At 37.6% G+C, this 24,122-nt stretch overlaps 1 protein-coding gene across 1 annotated transcript in view; it reads right to left on the reverse strand.

Annotated features, from left to right (window-relative positions):
• Positions 1 to 24,122, reverse strand: part of LOC111142830 (ATP/GTP binding protein like 4) — a 1,494,143-nt gene that overhangs the window by 485,838 nt on the left and 984,183 nt on the right. Inside the window, exon 5 of the mRNA XM_022496154.1 lies at positions 6,180 to 6,396. Coding sequence (XP_022351862.1) covers positions 6,180 to 6,396 — 217 coding nt within the window. The remainder of the gene's footprint in view (positions 1 to 6,179; positions 6,397 to 24,122) is intronic.

A 24,122-nucleotide genomic window follows, 5' to 3' on the forward strand; every position in this document is an offset into this window, starting at 1 on the left:
AATATCCCTAAGTACAGGAGTGGCTCTCTATCTAATCCTATCAAAACATATACACACACACACACACACACACACCATGCATGCAGAGTTAGGTGTTCATCTAATTAGTCCAATGATGAATGAAAATAATACCATATTTTACTGTGTCTGACAGTACAAGGGTTATACAATTGAAAAACTAATATTTGTCAATTAAAATCTACTTCTGGCTATGTTGGAGTGTATTGGTAAATCCTATTTCCAGAAAACAAATACAAAGCTGGAAAAAACTGACACAACCATTTAAGTGTTTTGGAAATTGACCAAAGACATACAACAATCTCAAAACTGTTGTGCTTTAAAAACTGCTGAACTTTGGATAATAAGAATGAGAATCTGTGATATGCTGTGGTTGTTCCATCTCCCCCAAGCTTGGTGAATGCAGGGTTCTGTCAGGGCAGTAAGGAGGACTGGAAGTTTTTCTGTCATAGTCAAAGGGATTCAATTTGAAAAAGTGGGCAGTGCCCACACCTGGAAGTATTGTTTGTGAAAACTGTCACCACAGAGGTTGGCACGTAAGGAGGGCCTGCATTTGCATAGCTGGGACAAACACATGCCTGGCTGAGACTGGGTGCAAGCTCAGTAGAGACCTGAGAAGGCTCAAGACAGTCACACACTCCTGAACAACCCTGAAGCTGCACAAATGCTCACGGTAAACACAATACAGAAAGGAAAATAAAAGCCAGGGCAGATTTGAAAATTGCCCAAACTTTGACTGTGTGCCCCATTCCCACATACAGATCTATTGACAGAGGAAGGAAACCTTATGGACCAAGGGTAGGTGACCACAAACTCAGCCCTATAATAGCTGACCATTAACCTACAGAGACACAGGGTTGACTCCCTAAGAATCCAGACTTAAAAATCGGAAAGAAAAAAAGAAAAATGGAGCAGAGGCACAAGCGAAAGATACCAAGATAACTCACAGGTAAAGGTCAGTCTTTTCTACAAGCAGTGCTAGAATAATTGAATATATGTGGGCAAAAAAATATGAGCTAGACCCTTACCTCATGCCATACATATAAAAAATAATTCAAAATCAATCACAGACTGAGATGTAAGCAAAATCATAAAAATTTTTTAAAGAAACATGGGGGAAAATCTTTGTGGTCTCCAGTTGGGCAAAGCGTTCACAGATAAGAATCCAAAGCATGATCCATAAGAAAAAAACTTGATAAATTAGACTGCGAATTTTAAAACATCTGTTCTTCAAAAGATATAGTGAAGAGAATAAACAGATAAGGCATAAGGCATAGATTAGATGGAAATATTTGCAAAGCATGTATCAGACAAAGATCTTGCATTAAGAATATATAAAGAACTCTCAAAACTCATTATAAGGACACAAATAACCCCATATTTTTAAGTGAGCAAGATTTAAACTGATACTTTATTAAAGAAGATACATGAATGGCAAATTAGCCCATGATGAGATAACCAACATAATTAGTCATTAGGGCAATACAATTTAAAATCACAATGAGATACCACTACATACCCACTAAAATGACTAGAATAAAAAACATAGATAATTCCAAGTGTTAGCAAAAACATGGAGAAACTATAACCCTCTCTCCTATATTTCTAGTAGGAGATGGCACTACTAACATGGAACACGTTTGTTTTTTTTTTTGTTTTTTTTTTAATTTGACAACTTTTTTTTTTTTTTTTAGAGAGAGAGAGCATGAGAGGAGAGAGGTTAGTGGGAGAAGCAGACTCCCTGCTGAGCAGGGAGCTGGATGTGGGACTCCATCCCGGGACTCCAGGATCATGACCTGAGCTGAATGAATAACATCATTATTCATAATAGCCCCAACTAGAGAATAAACAAAATGTGGTATGTATCTTTTCAATAGGATACTATTCAGCACTAAAAATGAACTACTGATACATGATACAACATGGCTAAACCTCAAAAATATAATGCTAAGTGAAAGATGCTGGATGTAAATGATTTCATTTATATAAAATTTTAAGAGATGGCAAATTTATAGTGTCAGAGAAGATCAGTAGTTGCTAGGGTTGGGAGTGGAAGTGAGCATTAACAAAGGAATTTTTTGGGATGATGGAACTGTTCTAAAACAATTGTGGTGATAGTATAAAACTATAAATTTACTAAAAATCATAGAACTGTACCCTCATAATGGATAAATTATATGGTATATTAATTATACCTCAATAAAGACAAGAACAATGAAGATAACAGGAACAACAAAAAAAGATTTTTCCCATAATATATTTATTTAAATGTCAAATTGCAGCATTGATGGATGTTCAAAGGGATTTGTTTGGTGAGGTTAGAAGGGGCCAGTAGTGAATAACAAAATAAGATGCCATTTTGGATGACATAGTTTGTAGCAATAGTAGCTATGGACATGGTGATTAATAGTTCCAGCACTATTCAAAATCTTGCTTTCTGCCTACTTTCCCTAAGATCTGGAAGTTGGCATGTTTAGCCTTCCCACTTATAATTATCCTCCCTCTAAATTGGAATAAGGATTAACTAATTATAGTTGTGTCTTCAGACACGAACCATACCAAATACCCTGGTAATGAAGAATTGTCCTGTCTGCAAAAGTATGCCAGAAAGCCTTAAAGTCTCTGGCACATGCTTTGAGGTCCAACCCATAGAGTTTCCCTAAAACAGTTTGGCGAGCACAGGTATACCCTGTACTTCCATTAACTTTAATTTCTTAAAATGCTGTTTTGGATAAGGTAATCTCTTAATCTACTGAGGCTCTCAGTTGGTCCAATGTAGAAAGTGTCAGTGGTCTATCAAAACACCAGGATGTGGTGTTAGAAGCCATAGGTTTAAACTTTGTCTCTGACATGAACTAGCTGTATAACTCTAGGTAAGTAACTTATTTTTTAGCCCAAGATTATTTATCACCCAAAACGGGATAATTTTGCCTACTCCATAAAACTTTTGTGAGAAATAAGCAAGATGATATGCATAAGGTACTTGACCCCACATCTACAAGTACCCCCTCCAATTCCTTAATATGACAATTAAAGCTTTCTAGAATTTGGCCCTGATATTCCAATCTAGAAGATTATCCCAATCTCCTAGGAGGAAGATTCCCTATTCTAACCAAACCAGACTTCTAACCAATTGTCACCATGCAATGACTGGCTGTATCCTGCTGTCTGTGCTGTCTTCTCCCCAACTCTATATTTAGTATTTCTACCCATCTTGTAAGACTCAGCTTAAAGCCTATCTTCTCCCTGATGGTTTGTCTGACCATTAACTCTCTAACAACTCACGAGATCCTTAATTATATGCTTTAAAATATTACTGTTTGAATATGTCTTATTTCCTCAGGTATAGAATACATTTCTGGAAGAACACCAAGATTTGTTTTATATCCCCCAGTGCTCCTCACAAAGACTGAAGACAAGGGTCTCAACTTCTCTCTCTCTCTCTCTCTCTCTTTTTTTTTTCTCCAGAGGAGTTCCTCAAAGAATAATTTGAAAACACCATTCAAGTCCAACTTTTTCATCTTATGGATGAAAAACTTGTCCCCAGAAAGGGTAAGTAACATTCAAGGTCATATGAGTAATTTGGTATTAGAGCTGAAAACAAAATTCAGGCTTCCTGTGGCAGGGATATCAGGCTGTCATTCAATATCAGTTTTCCCATGTATCTATAGGACTACCAATTTTTAGCTGGAAACGTGGTCACCCAGAATGAAGACTTCATGTCTCATCCTTCCTTTGAGAAGAGTGGATATGCGTTCTATGAAATGGAATAGAAGAGAAAGTGCTATGTAACTGTATCTTTTCCTTTCTCCCCATATCTTCTTCAACCTCTGTCTAAAACACAGACATGATGGTAGAATTCCATCCTGAATCCACACTGGATTCATTCTTCCATTCATTCAATAATCCATTTAATAGCCGTTGAGTATGCACCTACATTCTGTCTGGCATAAATCTAAGAAGGGGCTTGAGGGGATACAGGAATGAAATATACAAATCATGCCCTTAAAATTAGAAGTCACAAGTATTGAATGAACTTATCACCGTCTTAACTCATATTACAATTCACAAGTCTGGAGAACACTCATCTCAGAATTTCTCTGACAGTCTTATCTTAGATAATCTCTCTATTTCCAGTAATAAATTATTGATCAATCTATATGTATTTATATGTTCTACTTGCCTCTCTCAATTCACTCTCTGTCTTTCTCTATTTTCTCCACTGATATCTGTATGGACTACATCAATGAGCTCTCTTGTCTTCTGACTTCTGGTTGGGTTGGTCAAAAAGGACACCAGTAGGAAATCAGAGGGAAGTAAGAGAATGAGTTCTATGCATTTATTTTTCTCAGCTCCCTCCCCGTGGGGTCATCTCAGGCTAACTTTGTTCCTTAACTGAAGGTCACTGTTCCACTCAAGGTTGCCCACTACATGGCTCTCTACTATTGGGTTCTGGTAACCATTCCTTTCCTTCACACCCTTTGAACTGTTACTAGCCCCAGGGAAATGCACTATATCCTGTGGTTTCCCTACACATGGCCCACACCTTGTAAATAACCCACTTATTAAGCTCTCCTTGAATTATCCTAATGTGAGGCTGCCATCTGTTTCCTGCTAGCATGCTGACTGATACACCATGTGTCCCAATTTTCAATTAGAAATATATAGGCACCAGATACCCATGCACCCACCAGAACCACTGTTAGGAAGACAGAGTTAAGGCAAGATATTTTGCAAAATCTTAGTGCATACTTCTGTCTATCTGAGACTACAAGAACATCATCGTAACCACTAGCTTTTAAGATCAGATTTGGCTCTCAGGTACCTGAGCCATACACAAGCCTTCTTTATTTCTCTCCTCTTTTGGGGTATGCTAGACTAGACTCTACATCTTTTAAACAGCCTTGTCTTGAAAGCTTTCATTTAGAAGTGGGGCTCCCTTCTAGGTGGAACTCACTGTCCCCAGTTTTCCACCAACATGTATCAGAACCTCGAATCTAGTATTTTCTGCCAAATCCACCAGTACCCTCACTTAGGATCTTTAAAGTATTCAATATGCCTATTTTAGGGGCATAGTCCACAGTTTTTAAAGAAAGAAACATAAAAATAATTAATCACCCGCTTATTCATTATAAGTAACTGAAGTATCATTGACCACAGAGAACAATAGTAGGCAGAACAATGCATGCCTTTCCCAAAATGTGCAAATCCTAATCCCAGAAAACTATGAATATGTTACTTTATATGACAAAAGAGACTTTACCAAAGTGACTAAGTTAAAGATCTTTAGATGGAGATATTATCCTGGATTATCTGGATGATCCCAACATAATCACAAGGGTCCTTATAAGTAAAAGAGGGAGGCAGGAGATTCAGTGTCAGAGTGATGCATCATGAGAAAGACTTGACCAACCATTGCTGGCTTTGAAGATGGAAGGGAACTACAAGCTAAGAAATGCAAACAGCCTCTAGAAGCTGGAAAGAACAGGGAAATAAATTCTCTCCTGGAACCTCCAAAAGGAATGTAGACCTGCTGATACCTTGATTTTAGCCCAGTGAGACCAATTTCAGACTTCTCCTGAACTGTAAGATAATAAATTTGTGTTGTGGTAAGTCACCAAGTTCATGGCAATTTGTTATGCCAGCAATAGGAAACTAATACAGAATATAAGACTGAAATCTCTAAACCCGGAGAACTAAACCTGGGAAAGAAGAAGGATTAGGAACTGATGGAGGGCAGTGATGGAACATGTCGTGGGCAGCACAGCCAAATTGCGTACCACTTGTTAACCTGCACTGCAGGCAAGCTGAATTCATTAAAAGACAAATGTATTTTTTATCTCAGAGGCTCACACTCACAAAATGCTTTCATGCCTTTAACATGCCTGTAACACCTGGTAGGAGCCTCCTTGTTTTCTCACCAGAGTTTTTGTATCTTGTTAGAGAGCCTTATCAGCTCCAATTCAGAAGGACAAGCATCTGTCTCATATCTTATTCTGTGACTTACTGTTGGCCACAGAGGCAAAGAATGGCACAATAAAAATAATTATTCTTAAAAGTTCCAGAGCATATACAAAGCATCAATATCCATTGTCTGCATTCTATTAAAACCCACTGCTAAGCTCCTCCCCCAAGGCTGTCTGTTTCTGAGTAGGCCTTACCACGCTCTGACCCAGCTGCTCCCGAAAGAAGTAATCCATGTTTCTCTTTTGCAGGCTGTCAAGGTAATGCTGAAAGCGCGTGTATGTATATGGATAGCAGTAAGCAAACTGATAAATATCTTCTTCTCGGTCAAAACAAAATGCAAAGGACATCACGTAATTCTTCCTATGGTCCGGGCACCGGTAGTAGTAAACATTTTTAGGTGGCAGCCTTTGCCTGAAGATACAAACAAAAAAATGTGGGCATATCAGACAATCATTTAAGCTTCAAAAGGTAATAAACAGGAAAAGAAAAACTATAACATCAAGAACTCCATGTGGTACCTGGGAACAACAATCATACCATCTATGGTCAAAAAGGGACCAGGATTTGGCAGCATTTTGTTCAAATTCCAGCCCTACCCTTTATTAGCTGTTTGGACAATGCAAAGTTAAACAAAGATTTTAGTCATTGCTTACTCTTATTTTGAGCACTTATTATATGCCTAGGCATTGTACTAGATTCTTGAGGTATAATGGTAAGTAAGATTGGCAACACGTTTGTCCTCATGGAGTCTGTACTCTTGTGGGGAAGCAGTCTACGAAATATTAACAATAATACACAATATAGTTACAGACTCTTTATTTTAAATTTTTTAATTAATTTCTTTTTTCTAAAATTTATTTCTTTTCAGTGTAACAGAATTCATTGTTTATGCACCACACCCAGTGCTCCATGCAATACATGCCCTCCTTAATACCCACCACCTGGCTCCCCCAACCTCCCACCCCCTGCCGCTTCAAAACCCTCAGATTGTTTTTCAGAGTCCACAGTCTCTCATGGTTCACCTCCCCTTCCAATTTCCCTCAACTCCCTTCTCTCTAACTCCCCTTGTCCTCCATGCTATTTGTTATGCTCCACAAATAAGTGAAACCATATGATAATTGACTCTCTCTGCTTGACTTATTTCACTCAGCATAATCTCTTCCAGTCCCATCCATGTTGCTACAAAAGTTGAGTATTCATCCTTTCTGATGGAGGCATAATACTCTAGTGCAATGGCAGGGTGGTAGGGAAGCTCTATTTTTAATTTCTTGAGGAATTTCCACAGTGTTCTCCAAAGTGGCTGCACCAACTTGCATTCCCACCAAAAATGTAAGAGGGTTCCCCTTTCTCCACATCCTCTCCAACACATGTTGTTTCCTGTCTTGCTAATTTTGGCCATTCTAACTGGTGTAAGGTGGTATCTCAATGTGGTTTTAATTTGAATCTCCCTTATAGCTAGTGATGATGAACATTTTTTCATGTGTCTGACAGCCATTTGTATGTCTTCATTGGAGAAGTGTCTGTTCATGTCTTCTGCCCATTTTTTTTTAAAAAAGATTTTATTTATTTGTTTGACAGAGAGATCACAAGCAGGCTCCCTGCTGAGCAGAGAGCCCAATCCTAGGACCCTGAGATCATGACCTAATCTGAAAGCAGAAGCTTAACCCACTGAGCCACCCAGGCACCCCATAGTTACAGACTCTTGAGGGCAACTAAAGACTGTGATGTTATGCTGAAATAAATAGGGGAGGGCTACTCTTCCTAGGGAAGTCAGGTTTTTGTGTTATAAGGCCAATTCAGATCTTTTTAAAATAAGCTAATATGCATTGTAAATATTCAAGGGGGAGGAAAAAATATTCAGCATTTCTTTAAATTATTATTATTGTTTTTCTACAGAGCATTCCATGACACTAATTTTCCACAGAAGCACTTTGGGAAATACTGCTTCAAATATACTGTCTAGGCAATTTTGCTAAGTCATCACGCTCATTCTCTAATAAGTAACTCTGAAACATATACATGAGAAAAGGCAAAATGTTCCAGTCATAATTCCCATAACTTCTTTACATTCATCCACACCATAGGGTCACTGTACTCTCTCATGCTGTAGGACATCCAAATTACTCACATTGTTTTCCTATAGTGAATGTCTCTCATTTCTGTGCCTTCAAAATCCTGTTAATCTTAGAAAACCCATCTCAAACTGTGTCTTTTCTATGGTCATCCACTGACAATTCCAGACCCGTTCAGCTCCCACATTTTGCAGTAATTCTTGCTTCTTTATTGATGTCTTCTTAAGTCTTATTCACTAGGATCAGTTTGGAAGCTCCTTAGAGGCAGGTATTTTTCTGAGGGTTACTGGCAGGGTGGATGAAGGATGCAAGGCTCATTTGTAGGGGCTTGGCATTCAACTGAGAAGCCATGAGACACAGGGGAGCATGTAGAGGACATGTGTGAGGAGGAGGGTGTAAGTGATGAGGTTGAGAAAAAACAAGATTGGTGGTGGCTCTAGGTACAGTAACCTGTTACTGAAAGAAAATTGTTAAGAGTTCCTAGAGCATTATAACATGCAGTTTGTTGAAGAATCTTGCTTCTACCTTGGTGTCTTTCTGAGGCTGCCTAAGTAGCCAGGGTAGGAAGTAAGGCTGTGGGCTTCCTGTGGAAGAGAAGAGGTTGCCAAGACACTAATTCTGTACATACAGCAGCTTGAATTTCTTGCCTGTAGCCCTGGATCTTGTGAATCTCACCCAAACATTAAGTGAAAAGCAGAGAGAGGAAGAAGACAAAAAATTAAGGAAGGAAAAAAGGAAAAGAAGGATTGAGAGAAGAATGAGAGAAAAGAGAAAGGAAGGAATGAACAGAACATGCACAATATGTGGTCATATCAGTATTGGTTGTTTCTGGGGCTCATTCAGTACCTGATTTAATTCTCATAACTACTTGTCAAGATAGTTATTGTCCTACTTTGCAGATGTGGTCATGGAGGCTCATAAAAGTTAAGGAACTCACCCACGATCTCAAGCAAGAAAATGATAGAACTGAGACTCAAATTTGTTTCTGATTCCAAGTCCAGTACCTAGAACACTCCTCCATAACCCCTCTTGATAAATTATTAACTTCTGGCATTCCAGATATGAGTGTGTGCAAAATCCAGGGGGCAAGAGAGAACAAGTAAAATGCTGGGACTGAAAGGAATTCATCATGGCTGAAGCACAAAGAGTGAGAAAGGAAATCATAGGAAAATGTGTCTGAAGAGGAAGGCAGAAGCTAGACTAGAAAGGGACTTTATAAACCATGTTAAAGAATTTAAAAATTATCCTGAAGTCCCAGGGTACCTTTCAAGTTAGTGAAAGAAGTTAACTATCATGACTGTGCCAGTCTATAGAATCAATGATAGTGGTCAGAAGGACAGAAGGGTAGTAGCTGCACAGGTGTAGAAAACAAGACAGATTTGACTATATTAGAAAAAAGTGGTTGAAGTGATGGGACATAAAGTCTAATAATGGTTGAGAACCTGAATGTGCTGAGGAGGGCAGAGCAAGTACAGAGAAGAGCCTAAACAAAAAAGGAAAGGGCTTTGCACATAAATGTCAGTGGTAGTATCAAAGGCTGTCTACAGATGTCCTTGGGCCCATCAACAGAATCCATTTGCCTCCTACTCCCACAGCCATCACAAATAAATACACAGGTAACAACAGTCTTCTTGTAATATAAATATAACTTTAAGACAAGCCCTCCTAGGCACTCCTCCTTTCTAAAGAGATTGCTACCTTTCCTACTTTGAAATGCTGGGGCTACCCATGATGAGAAAGAGAAATAAGGGCCTGGAAGGTGCATGGGGAGTTAAGAGAAAAGTCATCTCCTCCTTATATTTCTGTACATGGAGTAAGAGAATGAGAAGCTCTTCAGAGGGTAATGGGGGGAATAATGGCCTCCATATCAGGTCTTACTTCATTGTTTTATGTAGCAAATATTTGTTAAGTATCATGCACCAGGCATTTTTGATTAAGAGAAGAGGTAAAGGAAGCAATGGACTAAAAAACTGAGAAGTGAGATTATTAACCATAAAGCTGAGTTTCAGAGGAAAAAGGGGAAAGTTCTGGATAGAGAAGGGAACAGTGGAAAACCAAGATCAGACCAGTGCAGAGACGAGGCTATGGAAACAATAGGTAATGGTATACATGTGTGATATGATTCCAAATGTAGGAATGTGAGGCTGGTGGAATAACCTAGTCTCAGTGTTCCAGATTTGCATTCAAGAAGAATGCCAATTGAAAGTGGCCTGAAGGTCCCTCGACAGTGGTCTGTGATACTGGCTTCAGGCCCTGGCTCACAGATCTGAGCACAAGGTGAGCATGTCTTCACACGCTAGTGATTCCTACAGTGATAGGCCCCTCGGGTTATGACGCTGTTGTTCGCAACTCCTCAGTAGCTAGTATATCTGATCAGGGTCCATGCTTCAAATTCAATCACCCCAGTTTTTCTCTTATTCTAGCTAAGTTTAGCAACTTGACTCTGAGAGCCTGCCATCTCCACCAAATTTGATTATGTGATATCAAGAGAATTCATCTAATGCCTGCAGCTGTCTCAGCTTCTCTCCTGAGTGGTTTGGATGCCTAACCTGATTTGCAGACAGAGTGAAGGTAATGGGCCCTGGGGTAATCATTCAAGGACGTCAAGATGCTGCTCAGGGCTTAGATTTTCTAGACTCTGGTAAGAATATAAATAAAAATCTATTTGAGAAGAGCTCAGTAGGTCAAATTCATGAGGAATTTATTTATTTATTTATTTATTTATTATTTATTTATTTTCATGAGGACTTTCATGTAACACAAAGAAGAGAGGAAAATAAAGCTGAGACTAAGTAGGAAAAATATCTCTCTCATTTGTAATGCACTTCTGGTTTTTCTCTTATTTTGCTTATTATATTTTTACTATGTCTTAGGCATCATGTTAAATGTTTCATATGCATTATCATTTGAACTTCATAATAACCCCATGAGCCAGGGGTTATTAACATCCCCTTTACACAGACAAGAAAACTGAAGCTCAGAAAGGTAAAAAAAAATTCCTTGAAGTGGCAGTGTTAGTAATCCACAGAGCTTGTATTAGACTCCAAGTCTTTGCTCATAATCCCTAAGGTAATATGCCACCCTCCTTTTTCCCCTTGCCATCCAGATCATAGACTTATTTCTGCTTCCAGAAAAATCTGCTCTCACAGGACTCTCTTGCTAAAGACTCTTCAAACAACTCCCTATCTATATATTCTGGTTTAGCCCACAAGGCTTCCTGAGATCTCTCTGTGATCTGGTATCATCAGCCAGTTCTTCCTCCTTGAACACTTTGTTTCATTCATACTGAGCTACTCACAACTCCCTAACACAATTTTATACCATTCCTCCCACACCTCTATGAGATCTCTTTGTATTTGATCTTTTTTCCATTTGGACTACCTTCCTTGCCATCTTACCTACTTGGTGAACTGCTACTCATAGATATGGCATAAGGTAGATTGTCAAGGCCAAAATAATTTTTAAATGAACTAGTCAAATGATGGATAAAAGAATGTATAAGTAAATATTTATCCTTTAACATACTCCTCTGAATCCTCTGACCATTTAATTTTCATTAATTTTTCTCTACTTTAACATATATTAAAATAAATTTAATAACTTGGTATGTCCCTTAACAACGAACACCAAAAGTAAATGGAAATTTCTTCAAAGAAAGGGTAGGCTTTTTGAAGACAAGAAGTATGTCACATTTTCCCTCTCTTTCTCACTAGAAATGGCACAGAGAAGTTAACAATACTTGCTTATTTTAAAAAGCTATAATGAAATGAAAAGAAGACTCATCTCTGATAAATGGTAGACATCATAGGAAGGTAGATTTTAGCTCAGTATGGAGACTCTTTAGCATTCAAGTGAAGGGAAAGTAGAAAGGCCCATGTTACAGGGGAGTACGAGCATGGCAATCTTTATGGGATCCCATAAAATAACTTCTTATACTTGATGTTAGGTGAGACAAGGCAGGTTTCTGATTCCATTTAATACAGTTAGTCTGAGGTATCAGTGAAAACAATACAACAAATATGATAATAGTCGTTACAATTATAATTCCTAATATGTATACATGTCACTGACCATGTGTATAATTTAAATACAATACGATGTATTAAGTCTTTTAATCCTCACAACCATCCCCTGAGGCTATTCCTATTATCCCAATGATAGGATGAAAATGAAGATGGGGTCAAGAATGCTTGTTCTTCAGAAGAAATTTGTCCATGACTCCCCAGAAGACTTCATAAAGGAAACAGTTCAACATTCGATCCTGCCAGAGATACAGAGATTCAAGACCTGGAGCCTGTGCTTTCAGGGCCTAGAAGCTAAAGGCTGATTCAGTTCTTGGAACAAACTATCATCCTGGGTCCATACTGACAACTGAAAAGGGCATCCACATATGTGAGGGGACCCTGTAACTCAGATCCTGTCATGCATGCACATGTGAGTGAGCAAAACACACACACATACACTCACACACATGCATGTATGTACTGAACAAATTCACAGTCATACTTCATACCGTAGACACCTCTCTACTATAGCCTCTTTTTCATTATATCAATTTGAATATATACCTTTCTCCACCATTAGATTGAGCCCCCCTGCCCTCTAGGGCAGGGATGATATATTATTCATCTCTAGTTCTTCAGGATCTGTGCAGGACTTTGCATAGATGTTCTTGAAAATGCTTATGAATTGGGTAAATGAATATATTTGTGAATGAATTTTAAGGGATTAACAAACTAGAATAAATAATTTCGGCCATACCAATAAATGTATATTGTGCTCTCTCCATGTGAAACCAAGTCATGCCCTGATTATATTAGATTCTCACAAATCTCATGCCTTTAAAATGCTTTTCCTTCTCTCTCCAATTACCGTTCCCATATTTTTCTACATAGTACTTCCCTATGTAGAGAAGTGATACCCAAGCTCAAATGACATTTCCTTTTGAAAGTTTTGTCAGCAACTCCATGAACTAATTGCTTTAAATGCTAATTTAAATTAATATAGATACTACTGTATTTCTGATTCATCTCAAAATCCATAGCACTTAGCATAGTGCTTAGCCCTGAAGAGGAACTCAAAGCATATTTGTTGAATGAATGAATGAGTGAATTTATGACTTAATGAATGAATGAATGATTCCTTCTCATTTACCATCCTCTCTGCCTTCTCTTCAAACTATCAGTCAAATTCCCAGTGCATCATTTTAGAGGTTAGCAGAACACAGAGGAAGAGAAGAAACTCAGGACCTAATGGAATACACAGGGGTCTCTAAAACAACAGCATTATCTGCCCTCCTCAAAAACCCTGAATGACAGGAGCACTAATTTCCTCTTTAATCTAGCAGAAAAATATGGATATGGATAGATGAGTTCCAATCCCACATTCTTTCTAGACACCAGAAACATTTTTTCTTCATATTAGCATAAAGGAAAATAATAATCATTTTTTTCAGATTGTAAATTCTAAAGGAGGTATGCAAAACAAAGTCATTCAAATACTCCCAAAGGGAGTAACATATATTAAGCACCTCCTGTATACTAATAACGAGCTACATATTTGATGTACTATCTAACTGATAAACACATATTCTCCACACCACACCAAGGCTGTGCTTATTGAAACTCAGCCAACAATTGCAATTGCAGCAATAGTCTTCATTTTCCTTCTTGATTGACCCAGGGGTGGGAAGCCACCTGGCATCCAGTTTTTCCAGGTATATATGAAATTAAGTAAGATTTTGCCCCTCTTCCTTTCTTAACAGCAGCTGAATCTCTGGTCTGTCATCCATACTAACATGTGGCCTTTAGTTACATTTAGCTGGAATAACCTAGACAACCACCTGGCTTGAGCCAATGGAGCAGCTGGCAAGGATGCTCACATTATAAATCCGCCCCTCCTAGGCAAACAGGACCCACTCCTAATTCCAAACCTATCTTCCTCCAAATAATTATAATGGTGCTCCTGTCACCATCATATCTATTCTTATCTTTCTCCACACTTTGTCACAGCTAATCTCTTGGTAAGTCACAGGGATGGGGAGAAAGAGAGAGCGAGGGAGTGCTCAGATACAGGCAACACATTTTCTACACCCAGTGTCTAATCAGATTACCATCTTATCAGAGGCTGATGGGTACTAGTAGTGGGAGGAGAGAGACAGAGCTACATATTGCCAGCTGAATTTTTGATAACAAAAAGACACTGCTTGATTCTTGAATTAACCTTTTTGTCCTACACACTCTATTGTTTATTTTTCGTAGTTTATTTTATATGTAGGATTTTTATTTATTTATTTATTTTTGTCTGTGCTTTCTGGAGAAGGACACCCACACACTGTGGTAGCAGCTGTTTCTATTAATTGCAAGCCATTAAAAAATTAAAATTAAACCCAATTACTTTGGCTGGTTTAGAACTGGGGAATAGCTGAGACTGATTATTCCCCCTAGTCATGGACAGCAACAATATTCCTACCTACATGTGGCTGCTGGCAGAACAGTAATGTAGCCAGAAATTCCAGGGACAGGCTCTCCATGCAAGAAGAGACTCTAAGTTATGTATTCTATCTTCTCTATTCAAGATTCCCGAGAGGAAGCAAGAAGACACTAGACAAGATACTAGGATTGTTACAGTTCTGGGAAGGACCCTTCCTCTCTTTGTGCCTCAATATAAAATGTGGATACCAAAATGTGTCCTATATCCCTCTTAAGGTTGTTATGACTCTTAGGTGTCAAGAGTTCAAAACTGCATTCAAACCTATCATTTGCTGGGATACAGGATGGTGTATGAGGCAATATCAAAGTGTTGGGTGCTTTGGGATGGGGTAGTAGGCTACAGCTGCAATGGTTCATGCTGGCACCGAAGTTTTATATCAGTTACGTTGTTACTGCATCATGGGCAGAAATACAATAAGGGTTCCTGGTGTGAGGTCCCTAAATTAGCATCTCCTTGTAATCCGCTTGCATGGGGCCTAGTGTATAGAAGGCACTCAATAAGTATTTTGAATGAATGAATAAATAAGTTAGTCAGAGCTGAGTTTTGATTAAACAGACAGAAATATGTTCACTTCCAGCTGTGAATGCCTTTTAGAAATATAGTCATAGTGCAACAGAAAGAATGCAGGCTTGGGCTCTATTCTACTTCCATTACTTAACAGTCAGGTAGCCTTGGCTCTGGGTTTCCACATCTATAAGATGAAAATAATGTCTAGTTCATGGATTTGTTTTGAAGATTAGAGATGAGATTTGTACCTGATGTGTAACAGGTGCTGAGGAATGGCAGCTGATAATCACTATGCTCTGTAGGATGGATAGTTGGCATCATACTATCTCTTCGTTCAGAATAATGAATTACAAATTCACACCAAGTGTCCTTAGGGTATGAAAGGGACAGAAAATGTGGGGTATGGGACAAAGGAATAAGTGACAAGGGATAGAAAACCATTTAAACATATGGTTAAGGAAGAAAACCAGCGACAACCCTGTTTTCTCTTCTCAATCCTTCCCATACCCGATATAACCAACACCTCTCTTTTAAAGAGGTATGCTGTCTGATAAAACTACCTGTGTCTGTATGGATACAGGAAGGCAGTTAACTCTTTCATGCCACAGATGGTGGTGGGAGAAATATTCAAAGGTGGTGCCCCTGCTGGCAGCTTGCTATACCAGCCAACCATCCATGCAGCAACCAGATGAATGGAGCTTTCAGGTCACCAGCTGGGTGGACTGATAGGACATGAGTAAAATTATAGGTTAGGGGAATGTGAAATATGTTTGGGAAATAGCGACTGAGCAGTCCTTCTTATAGAGAATAGTTTAATAGCTTTTGGCATCATGTGGTGTAAATCTAAAATGATTTAATTTTTTGGTTACTCTTAAAAAAAATTCACAATAAATCCTTTCACCAGCAATGAGCCTCCAAAATACAGAAGTGCATGTTTTAAGAAAGTTAGATGCTAGCTTTTCATTTCTCATGAAATTTAGTAATGACCATGTAACTTGTATAAGATGTTTGCTGGTATTTATTATCCACTGTAGGGGGTGTACTGATAACATGACCACATAAAAACCAGAGAACATAAATCTGCTGAAGAAACGTCAGCATCTACTTGATTTAACAGTTATTTTAAGAAAACTTGTGCCCAAAGACTGTAATTTACACACATAAAAGCAGGAGCATAGAAGAAAAATGATTGAGATTATTTTAGAACAGTCCATGTACTATAAATGAAAACCCACACTTCGGAGTGATGTGTAGTATCACTTTTATTTAGAGTACATGACTGTTCTAAAATAATTTCAATCATTTTTAATTCCAAGTCTTCTTGTATATAAAGTGGTAGCCATTAATGTCTTTTCACTATTAGCAGAATTAAAACCAGAAGTTTTAAATCAGTGTCATCAGATATTTCAAATAGAAAATAATCTAACTTAATTCCAGCATAATGTAATTACTTTCAGCCAATTCATGGAATCAAAGTCCAGTTTTTCTAAATTCATTCTGTTGAAGGTAAAATACTGTCTTAGTGGTAATGTTCTTGCTAACTCAGTAAAATAAAAAGTTAGCACTAAAGATAAATTACTTATTTTTTCACTACAATAATATATGAATTTTAGTCAAAGCAATATACTTGTTAAATCAACAAACCTATGGAGTTGAAATTTATTTTGGATTGCGGTATCTAAGTAAGTCATAATTGCATCCAAACAAGCTTCTATTTTCTACCTTCAAAATAGGAAATAAAGTTCTCAAAATTTACACAAAGCCAGTGAACAATACAATTTTTATGAAGTTAATTGTAAACCACAAACACAAATTTTTTTTTTCAGGGAGGCAGACCATGCTTATTTCCTTTACTGTCTGCCATCGATAGGATTTTAGAGATTTTGAGCCTTTAATAAGCTGGTGTGTTAATCAACATTGATTTTGCTTTTTTGTTGTTGTTAATGAGACCTTTAAATTTTGTTAATGAGGCCTCTAAATGGGAAAAAAATTAGGTTGCATTTTGTTCAAAATCAACTGGAAATTTCTAATCAAATATTCAACAAATGAAGTACCAAAATATTTCAGCTTTTTTTTTTTAAAGATTTTATTTATTTGACAGAGAGAGATCACAAGTAGGCAGAGAGGCAGGCAGAGAGAGAGAGGGGAGGAAACAGGCTCCCCGTGGAGCAGAGAGCCCAATGTGGGGCTCGATCCCAGGACCCTGGGATCATGACCTGAACTGAAGGCAGAGGCTTTAACCCACTGAGCCACCCAGGTGCCCCAGTATTTCAGCTTTTAAAGCTTTTATCAAATTGCAACTACTGAAAACAAAGCTTGCAAACAAGAAGACATGACATTTATCTCTACAAAAGCATGGGAGGAGCTGCATAAATTAAATGATGAAAGCACAACTGGAATAAAAGATTGAATTTTGAAATTCAATGATTATACTTTGCGATAACTTACTTTAGGAGGAGAATTTTGTGATGAAGCTCCTATTTTTAATTGGAAATTTACACAATATATTGTGCCAGAGTAGTATGAAATTGAGAAGGCCTACAATTTTGCAGCATCTGTATTTGATGAAATTTAAGAGTCAAGAAGCATCTTATTTGACAAAAGTTGTTTTATAAAAAATATTAATCCAAGAAAATGTCTCCGGAGGGAGTAAACAAGAGAGTAACTATGAAAATATTTGGACTGAAATGTTTACATATTTCAATACTAAAAACTTTACAACTGAGAATATCCTTTGGGAAAATTTGCTCTAAGTTTACCAAGTACTTCAGCACTTATAGAGATAATGTATTTTCTTTAAGGATACTATGATCTACAAAGAAGAATTCGTTGAATGTGTCAACGATTTCAAACTTATTAACCACAAAATACAATTCTGAAGAAGACTCAAGGCAATGTCATCAAAAATAAAAATAATAAATATCATAAAAAAGATATTCTTCATAAATATAATAATGACATAGTATTAAATACACATGTAGCTAAGAAACTGGTTGAAGCACGTGTGCTGAAAGTTACTGAATTGGTTTAAAGAAAATAAATAGAAGTTTTTCCAAAAATTCTGCTTTAATACATATATGGATATATATTTATTTTACTTTACTTTCTTATTTATTTATTTATTTATTTATTTATTTATTTTATTTTATTTTCAGCATAACAGTATTCCTTGTTTTTGCACCACACCCAGTGCTCCATGCAATCCGTGCCCTCTCCAATACCCATCACCTGGTTCCCCCAACCTCCCACCCCCCGCCGCTTCAAACCCCTCAGATTGTTTTTCAGAGTCCATAGTCTCTCATGGTTCACCTCCCCTTCTAATTTCCTCCAACTCCCTTCTCCTCTCTAACTCCCCTTGTTCTCCATGCTATTTGTTATGCTCCACAAATAAGTGAAACCATATGATAATTGACTCTCTCTGCTTGACTTATTTCACTCAGCATAATCTCTTCCAGTCCCGTCCATGTTGCTACAAAGGTTGAGTATTCATCCTTTCTGATGGAGGCATAATACTCCCTAGTGTATATGTACCACATCTTCCTTATCCATTCATCCGTTGAAGGGCATCTTGGTTCTTCCCACAGTTTGGCGACCGTGGCCATTGCTGCTATAAATATTGGGGTACAGATGGCCCTTCTTTTCACTACATCTGTATCTTTGGGGTAAATACCCAGTAGTGCAACGGCAGGGTCATAGGGAAGCTCTATTTTTAATTTCTTGAGGAATCTCCACACTGTTCTCCAAAGTGGCTGCACCAACTTGCATTCCCACCAACAGTGGAAGAGGGTTCCCCTTTCTCCACATCCCCTCCAACACATGTTATTTCCTGTCTTCCTAATTTTGGCCATTCTAACTGGTTTAAGGTGGTATCTCAATGTGGTTTTAATTTGAATCTCCCTGATGGCTAGTGATGATGAACATTGTTTCATGTGTCTGATAGCCATTTGTATGTCTTCATTGGAGAAGTGTCTGTTCATATCTTCTGTCCATTTTTTGATATGATTGTCTGTTTTGTGTGTGTTGAGTTTGAGGAGTTCTTTATAGATCCTGGATATCAACCTTTTGTCTGTACTGTCATTTGCAAATATCTTCTCCCATTCTGTGGGTTGCCTCTTTGTTTTCTTGACTGTTTCCTTTGCTGTGCAGAAGCTTTTGATCTTGATGAAGTCCCAAAAGTTTATTTTTGCTTTTGTTTTCTTTGCTTTTGGAGACATATCTTGAAAGAACTTGCTGTGGCTGATATCGAAGAGATTACTGCCTATGTTCTCCTCTAGGATTCTGATGGATTCTTGTCTCACGTTGAGGTCTTTTATCCGTTTTGAGTTTGTTTTTGTGTACGGTGTAAGAGAATGGTCAAGTTTCATTCTTCTACATATAGCTGTCCAGTTTTCCCAGCACCATTTATTGAAGAGACTGTCTTTTTTCCACTGGATATTTTTTCCTGTTTTGTCAAAGATTATTTGACCATAGAGTTGAGGGCCCATATCTGGGCTCTCTACTCTGTTCCACTGGTCTGAAATTAGAGAATCAATTCCATTTACTATAGCACCAAGAACCATAAGATACCTGGGAATAAACCTAACCAAAGAGGTAAAGGATCTGTACTCGAGGAACTACAGAACACTCATGAAAGAAATTGAAGAAGACACAAAAAGATGGCAGACCATTTCATGCTCTTGGATCAGAAGAATGAACATTGTTAAAATGTCTATACTGCCTAGAGCAATGTATACTTTTAATGCCATTCCAATCAAAATTCCACCAGTATTTTTCAAAGAGCTGGAGCAAATAATCCAGAAATTTGTATGGAATCAGAAGAGACCCCGAATCGCTAAGGAAATGTTGAAAAAACAAAAATAAGACTAGGGGCATCACACTACCTGATTTCAAGCTTTACTACAAAGCTGTGATCACCAAGACAGCATGGTACTGGCATAAATACTTTACTTTCTTTTTAAAAAGATTTTATTTATTTATTTGACACAAAGAGAGCACACAAGCAGGGGGAGCAGCAGACAGAGGGAGAGGGAGAAGCAGGTTCCCTGAGAATCAGGGAGCCCCATGCAAGTCTTGATCCCAGGACTCTGGGATCATGACCCAAGCCAAAGGCAGTTGGTTAACCAACCAAGCCACCCAGGTGCCCCTACTTTATCTTTTATTCAAAACAAATCTTGATTATCTATCTATCTATTTATTTTTTTTATGAGTTTATTTATTTATTTGACAGAGAGAGACACAGTGAGTGAGGAAACACAAGCAGGGGGAGTGGGTGAGGGAGAAGCAGGCTTCCCACCAAGCAGGGAGCCTGATGTGGGGCTTGATCCCAGGATACTGGGATCACGATCTTAGCCAAAGGCAGACACTTAACAACTGAGCCACCCAGGTGTTCCACAAATTTTGATTTTAAAAAATAATTATTTTGTAAGTCCAGTATAATAAAGCAATTGGTGAATATTTCAAAAAATATATAAAACTTTACTTTTAGTTTCAGTTGGAATGATAAATTTATGTGGTCCTACTCATCTGCCAACCTACTTGTTGTTCTTGAATGTCTTAAAGTTACCTAACATTCTACCTGATCAAAATGGATCTCCTGACCTGCTCCATACCTGGCCTTCTGAAAGTATTCCCAACTCAGTAAATAGCCCTACCATCTCCATCCATTCAATTGGACAAGAGAGAAACCTCAGAGGCCACCTCGATGTCTTCTTCTTTTTCACTTTTTCCTTCCTTTTTTCATTCAATAAATTTTGCCTAAGAGCTTCTCATGTTGTACTCTTCTAGATATTGAGGAACCAGAAGTAAAAAAAAGCAATTCCATACTTTCGTGAAACTTAAATTTTAGTGAGAAAGACAGATAAACAAATTAATACATAATATAGTGTAAGGTAATGATCAGTGTAATAAATACAAATAAAGCAAGGTAAGGTCATAGAGGGTGATGGAGGGGGTTATTTTAGTTAGGGTGGTCAGAGAGGTAACCATTTAGTAGAAACTTAAAGACATGAGGGAATAATCCATATCTATATATCTATTACCTATCTATTTATCTATCTATGTATCTCTCTCTCTCTCTCTCTCTATATATATATATATATATATATATATATATAATCTTTCTATTTATCATCTATCACCAATTTAAGAAAACAGAGATCCAGAGGTAAAAGTAAGCACAAAGTTCCAAAGGCAGGAATAAGCTTGGTATGTCTCTAGCACAGCAGGAAGGTCAATGAGATTGAAGGTCAGTTCAGACTGAACAGGAACAAGTGAGAAGGTGGTTAGTACAAAATGAATTAGACAGGTAGGGACGAGTCCAGATTATGAGCCCTGCAGGCTTTGGTAAGAGTTTTGTATGAGAAGCCACTGCGGGGTAGAGATATTGAGAGTGATAAAATGATTTGATTTACATTTTCAAAGGGTCTGCTGAGTAGAGAAGTCATCTGTGATGGGCAGGATGGGGGTTGAAAGCCAGGAGACCAGTGGGGGTAGCAACTGCAGTGGTCCAGGAAGGACTAATGATGGGTTGTTTTAGGGTGGCAGCTGGGATATGGTAGGAATATGTTTGCAATCTATTTTGAAGGTAAAGACTTTAGGATTTGAGGATAAACTGAATATGAGATGTGAAAATAAGAGAAAAGTCAATAATGATATTAAGGTTTTGGCCTGATATCGTTTACTGAAATTGTTACATCTCTCATCTCATTAAGGTCTTTAAATTCTATTTTTAGAAGATATCTCCAAACTATCTACTTGTCTCTATTTCCATGTTTTTGCTAGTTTGCTGAAAAAGTCCCCTACCCTGCCCAGCTTTCTTTTTCTCACTCCTCTCCTCTCCAATCCCCTCTCCACATAGTTTTTTCACAGTTTAATTGGCTCATGCCATTTCCTGGATTAAAACTCTTGCACAATTTCCAATTACACTAGAATGGAAATCCAAAATCTTTAACATGATTTTTTTTTTTTTTTTTTACTTCCTAAGATGAACCAAGTTCATAGTCTATCTCAGGACCTTTAAATATTTTCCCCCTAACTATCCTGCTCTTCACATTAACTCTCTCCCTTGTCTAGCTGACATCTATTCTTCATTTTTGTTTTAGCTCAGATATTATCTTTCCTATCACCTCCTAAATTAGGCCCTCCTATTAATCTCCCTTGGAGCAACTAGATCCTCTTCCTCAAAGCACTACTTCAATTTACAAGTATATATGTGTTTGTACTTGTTTACTTACAGTTTACATTTCCAACTAGGTTTTAGTTTCTACCTGGGTAGGGACAACATCTGTTTTTTGCTCACCAGTGAATAATCTAGCATCTGATAGAGTACTTGACACATGGTAAACTTGTAGTAAATATTCATTAATTGAATGGAGTAAATATGTATGGGTGAGGGGACAATGACAGTAAGGAAAGGTAAGAAGGCTGATGGAAATTATTCTCTCCCCCACCACTAGTTATGCCCCTGTTATCCCTGTACTACTCTATGATAACATGCATCATACTTCATTATAGTTTACCATTGTTCTTCCTTATTCCATTAGAGTGAGGCCATGTCTCTACTCATCATGAAGCCCTAATGGCTAACTCAAGTTTAGTACTAAATAAAGAAATTTATTGAATGAATGAGTGAGTGAGTAAGTAAGTGAGTGAGTGAATGGGAGAGTGCTTAAGTCAGGGAGTAGCAAAAGATGAGGTCAAAAAGGTATATAGGACTAGATCATATGGTGCTTTGTAAGCCATGTTGTGGAGTAAGAACTGATCCAAAAGAAGTGAAGAGCCACTAGTAGATTTTATTTATTTGGGTCCTTTCTCTTTTCTTTTTGATAAGTCAGGCTAGGGGTTTATCAATCTTATCCTTTCAAAGAACAAGCTCCTACTTTCATTGATCTGTTCTACTGTTCTTTAGGTTTCTATTTCATTGATTTCTGTTCTAATCTTTATTTCTCTTCTCCTGTTGGATATAGGCTTTATTTGAGGTCCATTCTCCAGCTACTGTAGGTATAAGGCTAGGTTGTGTATTTGAGTCTTTTCCTGTTTATTCAGAAAGGTTTGTGCTGCTATATACTTTACTCTTAGGACTGCCTTTGCTAGATCCCAAAGGTTCTGAAGAGTTGTGTTTTCATTTTCATTTATTTCCAAGAACATTAAAAATTTTTCTTTAATTTCCTAGTAGACTCATTCATTCTTTAGTAGGATGCTCTTTAACCTCCATGTATTTGTGTTACTTCCAGATTTTCTCTTGTGATTGAGTTCATAAAGTGGTGACTAACATAACACAATTAAAAAAATAAAATAAATAAAAAATACAATATTGATATTAAAAATTATATAAGTATTAAAAATAATAAAACAATGAAAATTAAAATGTTATAATCAAAACATTAAAAAATAAAATAATATTTAAAATTATAAATAAAAATATTAAAAATAAAATTAAAATATTAAAAATAAAAATAAAATTAAAAATAATAAAAATGGTAGGGTCTTTGCCTGGTTTGGGGATCAGGGTAATGCTGGCTTCATAGAAAGAGTCTGGAAGTTTTCCTTCTGCAGAGCAAAGGAAACAGTCAAAAAAACAAAGAGGCAACCCACAGAATGGAAGATATTTGCAAATGACAGTACAGACAAAAGGTTGATATCTAGGATCTATAAAAAACTCCTCAAACTCAACACACACAAAACAGACAATCATATCAAAAAATGGGCAGAAGATATGAACAGGCACTTCTCCAATGAAGACATACAAATGACTATCAGACACATGAAAAAATGTTCATCATCACTAGCCATCAAGGAGATTCAAATTAAAACCACATGGAGAGGAGGGAGGAGTCAAGATGGCGGAGAAGTAGCAGGCTGAGACTACTTCAGGTAGCGGGAGATCAGCTAGATAGCTTATCTAAAGATTGCAAACACCTACAAATCCAACGGGAGATCTAAGAGAAGAAGAACAGCAACTCTAGAAACAGAAAATCAACCACTTCCTGAAAGGTAGGACGGGCGGAGAAGTGAATCCAAAGCCACGGGAAGATAGACCGCGGGGGGAGGGGCCGGCTCCTGGCAAGC

Source organism: Enhydra lutris, unplaced genomic scaffold (assembly GCF_002288905.1).
Source record: "Enhydra lutris kenyoni isolate GAN:26980312 unplaced genomic scaffold, ASM228890v2 scaffoldscaffold9, whole genome shotgun sequence".
In the NCBI taxonomy this organism is placed as follows: domain Eukaryota; kingdom Metazoa; phylum Chordata; class Mammalia; order Carnivora; family Mustelidae; genus Enhydra; species Enhydra lutris.